The sequence below is a fragment of the Numida meleagris genome, unplaced genomic scaffold (assembly GCF_002078875.1).
Source record: "Numida meleagris isolate 19003 breed g44 Domestic line unplaced genomic scaffold, NumMel1.0 unplaced_Scaffold244, whole genome shotgun sequence".
NCBI lineage: Eukaryota > Metazoa > Chordata > Aves > Galliformes > Numididae > Numida > Numida meleagris.
In genome coordinates, this window is record NW_018364243.1 from 271,802 (window position 1) to 276,107 (window position 4,306).

Below are 4,306 nucleotides of genomic sequence, written 5' to 3' on the forward strand. Positions count from 1 at the left end.
ACCTCCTACAGACCTCATGCCCCTAATCCCAGCCCCTGCAACATCCCCCTCTGCGTCCCCATCCCCATTCACCCGCAGCATCCCTGCTGTCACCTCCCTGTGTTCCCTGCTCCTATTGCCCCCAGTGCTCCCAGTGCGTTCCCACTGATTCCCAGTAGTCCCAGTGCCGCTGTGTGCCCACGGCTCCCTGCCATGCCCAGTGTCCCTACCGTCCCCAGGGTCCCCGCCGTCCCCATGCCCTCACCAGATGTCGACCTTCTCAGAGACGGGCTCGTTGCGGATGACCTCGGGCGCCATCCAGGCCACCGTGCCGGCGAAGGACATCTTGGTGCTCTTGTCAATGAGCTCCTTGGAGGTGCCGAAGTCCGAGATCTTCACCACGTCGTCGTAGGTGATGAGCATGCTGGGGGACAGCCACTCAGCACCGCGCCAGGGCACGGGGATGGCATCACCATGGGCATGTCCCACCGTGGGCACACCACCACCACAAACATGGCACCAGCATGGACACGGCACCAGCATGGGCACGGCACCATCAGTCACGGGCATGGCACCAGCATGGACATGGCACCAGTACGAGCGTTCTCCCATCACAGACCCAGAACCACCACGGACATGGAACAGTCGTGGTCATGCAACGGCCACGAGTGTGGCCCTGCCATTGGCAAGGCACTCTCATGGGCGTGCCACCACCACCACCACAAGTACGGCACCAACACGGACACACCACGGCCATGGGCCTGCAGCTGCCATGGTCATCGTGCCACCACTGACACGGCAATGTCATGGATATCCAAGTGTGAGAAGCATGCAAGAACCACGGGCACGCAACGACCATGGGCACTGCACTGCTGCGGCCACGGCACCACCAGGGATGGGGCACCATCATGGAGATGTCACCATCATGGACACGGCACCACCAGGAACGTCTCCATGTCGTGGACATGGCACCACCATGGACATGCCAATATCACGGGCACATCAATGTCATGGACATAGCATCACCACGGACATGTCAATGTCATGGACGTGGCACCACCATGGATGTGTCAATGTCACGGACCCCAGGGCATGGCACTGCTATGGCCAAGTCACCGCCACGGACACACAGCCGTCACGGACACGTAGCACCACGTAGCACCAGAGGCGCGGCACCACCGCGATCATGCCCCCACCACGGGCAATGCCGCCACCACCAGCACCCACCCAGCACCCATGGGTGCTCTCCGAGCCCCCGTCCCCGCTCACTTGGGCGACTTGAGGTCGCGGTGGATGATCTTGTGGAGGTGCAGGTAGTTCATGCCGCCGGCGATGCCCATGGACCAATCGACCAGGAGCGAGGGGGTGACCTTGCGCCCGGCGCGCAGCACCTCGTAGAGCTGGCCCTGGGCGCAGAACTCCATGATGATGCAGTAGCAGGGAGCCTGGGTGCACACACCCCTGCTGGCACAGGGCACCGTCAGCGCGGCACCCAGCGCGGTGGGGGCACCCGGTGCTGTGGGGGCACCCGGCTGCATCCCGGTGCCCGTTGGTGCGGGGGCACTGGGCGCCATCTGGACCGGGGCACCCGTTGGGGCTGGGGCACCCACCTGCATCCCAGCACCCATCAGCACTGGGCACCCACTTGCGTCCCCCCCCTCTCCCTGTCCCCACTGTGCCCCCGCTCTGTGCCACACATGGGTCCTGCCCGTGTTCCCGTGGCCGTGCCGTGTTGGTGCTCCCCATGCACACGTTGTGTCCGTGGCCCCGTGTCCGTGCCCACACCCTGCGCCCCTGGTGTCCCCCAAGAAACCACACCCATGGTCTGACCATGCTGCATCCATGCCCATGTCCGTGGTGCTCTCCGTGCCCATTCCATGCCATGTCCATGCCATGTCCATGCCATGCTCATGCCCACGGTACTCTCCATGCCCATGCCGTGTCCATGCCATGTCCATGCCCCGTGCCATGCCCATGCCCCATGCACGTCCACATCCATGGTGTTCTCCATGCCCACGCTGCATCCACATCCGTGCCGTGTCCGTGCTGTGTCCATGCTCCATGCCGTGTCCCTCATGCTACACGCCCCATGTCCATGCCCATGGTGTTCCCCATACATACACGTGTCCTTGCTCCCTGCCATGACCGCACTCACGGTGCCCCCCATGCCCCATTCCACGTCCATCCCCATGCAGTCCCCCACACCCCATGCCGTCCCCATCCCCAGGTGTCTCCCACCCCATACCCGCGTCCCTGCCCCATACCACGTCCATACCCACAGCATCTCCCACCCCATACCCGTGTCCACACCCCACGCCATCTCCATGCCCACGTGTTCCCCACACCCACCCCCCTGTCCCCCTCCCGGTGCTGTGCCGTGCCCCCCGCTCACTTGAAGGTGATGATGTTGGGGTGCTTCAGCTTGCGCAGGTGCTTGATGTCGGTCTCCTTCAGGTCCCGCACCTTCTTCACCGCCACCTCCTCGCCGTGGAAGCGGCCCAGGAAGACGGCGCCCTGCGCTCCGCTGCCCACCCACTGCAGGTCCAGGATCTCCTCGAAGGGCACTTCCCAGGGGTCTGCGGGCACCTTCACTGCTCCTCTGCGCCCCTTCCCCACTGTGCTCCCCCCACTCCCATTGCATCCTCCCAACCCCACTGCGTCCTTCTTCCCCCACCGCACGCTCGGCTCTTCCTGCACCCCCAGCCCCATCGCACCCTCTGACCCCAGTCGCGCCCTCCCAGCCCCCCACCTTCCCCCCCCCATCCCCATGGCACCCCCAGCTCCTCACCCTCGGGCGGGTGCTTGTGCTCGGCGGTGTAGGCCTTCCCGATCATGCTCCAGACGGGTTTGAGGCACCCGAAGAGCCCCTCCAGGAAGCCCCCCGCCGCCTGGCACCGCAGGTGGGCCCCCTCTGCCGCCAGCGGCCCCACAGCGCCGGGTTCAGCTGCACGGGGGGGGCCCCGGCGGGGCCAGGCCTCGGGGGCGGCGGGGATGGGGGGGGGTCCTTCTCTCAGGGCGCACTGCGTCGGGGTCAGCTCCTGCTCCGGGGTCCCCTCCGAGGCCACCGCCAGCGACGGGGAGGGCGTCCGCGTCTCGTGCAGGCAGGCCATGGCCTGGGGAGGGGGGAGGGTGGGTGCGCACCCCCTTACGTGCGCCTGCACAGCCCTGCAGGCACCTGCACCCCCCGCGCTCCTTGCATGCACCTGCACCCTCGGGCCCACGTGCACCCTGCCACTTTGCGCCTGCACCCTCCTGCATGTCCATGCACTGATGTGCACCCCGTCGCTTGCACCTTCACCCCCCTGCATGCATCTGCAACCTTGCGCCACCGTGCACCCCATCATTTTGCGCCTGCACCCTCTCGCACGCGCGTGCACCCTGCACCTCTGCACACCCCTGTGCATGCCTGGGCACCCCAGTGTGCGCACCAGCACCGCTCACACCCGTGTGCAGCCTCACACGTCTCCATAACCCTGCACACGTGTGCACCTGCATACACCCCCTGCATGCACCTCTGCACTTGTGTGCATCTCCAGCACCTGTGTGCACACTGCGTGTGCACCTGCACACCCTTGCACCCACGTGTGCCCCCATTTGCAGCAACGTGCATGCACTAGCGCCCCACATCTGCACCTGCACCCACATCTGCACCCACTTGCACCAGCGTGCAACTCCCTGTGCACAACCCCTGGACCGGCGCGCACCTCACTGCATGCACCTCCACTGCTGCACCCACGTGCACCTCTGTGTATGCACCCCCTGCACCTGCATACAACTCCTGCACCTACGTGCAACTCCTGCACCTACGTGCAACTCCTGCACCTGTGTACACCCCGTGCATGCACCTCTGCACCCATGTGCACCAATGCACATGCACCAGCACCCAAGTGCAACCCCTTGCATGCCCCTGCACCCATGTCTGCAGCCCTACGTGTGCAACCCCCCGTGCACAATCCATGCACCCTATGTTGCTTGCACCTACATCCCTGCACCGGTGTGCATCTTCTGCACCTATGTACACCCTGAGCATGCACCAGCACCCACGTGCAACCCCATGCATGCCCTTGCATCTACGCCTGCAGCCCTGCATTTGCACCCCCTCACACAAGTGTGTGCAACCGCTTTGCACAATGCCTGCACCCCACTGCATGCACTTGCACCCCTGTGCCCGTGTGTGCACCCCCACACCTGCACTGCATGTGCAGCCCCTTGCACACGTGCAGGCACCAGTTCTGCACGAGGATGCACAAGGCTGTGCACAAGGGGGAAACTGAGGTAGGGCAGGTGGGGGGGGGAGGTCAGGTCCTGTCAGGGTGGGGGGAGTGTT

At 65.1% G+C, this 4,306-nt stretch overlaps 1 protein-coding gene across 1 annotated transcript in view; it reads right to left on the minus strand.

The window, feature by feature from the left end:
* MAP3K12 (mitogen-activated protein kinase kinase kinase 12) overlaps window positions 1-4,300 on the minus strand; it is an 11,719-nt gene extending 7,419 nt beyond the window's left edge. Inside the window, exons 1-4 of the mRNA XM_021382432.1 lie at window positions 2,768-4,300; window positions 2,372-2,555; window positions 1,249-1,440; window positions 243-403 (exon numbers count right to left, since the gene is read on the minus strand). Of these exons, the coding sequence (XP_021238107.1) occupies window positions 243-403; window positions 1,249-1,440; window positions 2,372-2,555; window positions 2,768-3,383 (1,153 nt within the window). The 5' untranslated portion in view covers window positions 3,384-4,300. The remainder of the gene's footprint in view (window positions 1-242; window positions 404-1,248; window positions 1,441-2,371; window positions 2,556-2,767) is intronic.
* Between the last annotated feature and the right edge of the window lie 6 nt (window positions 4,301-4,306).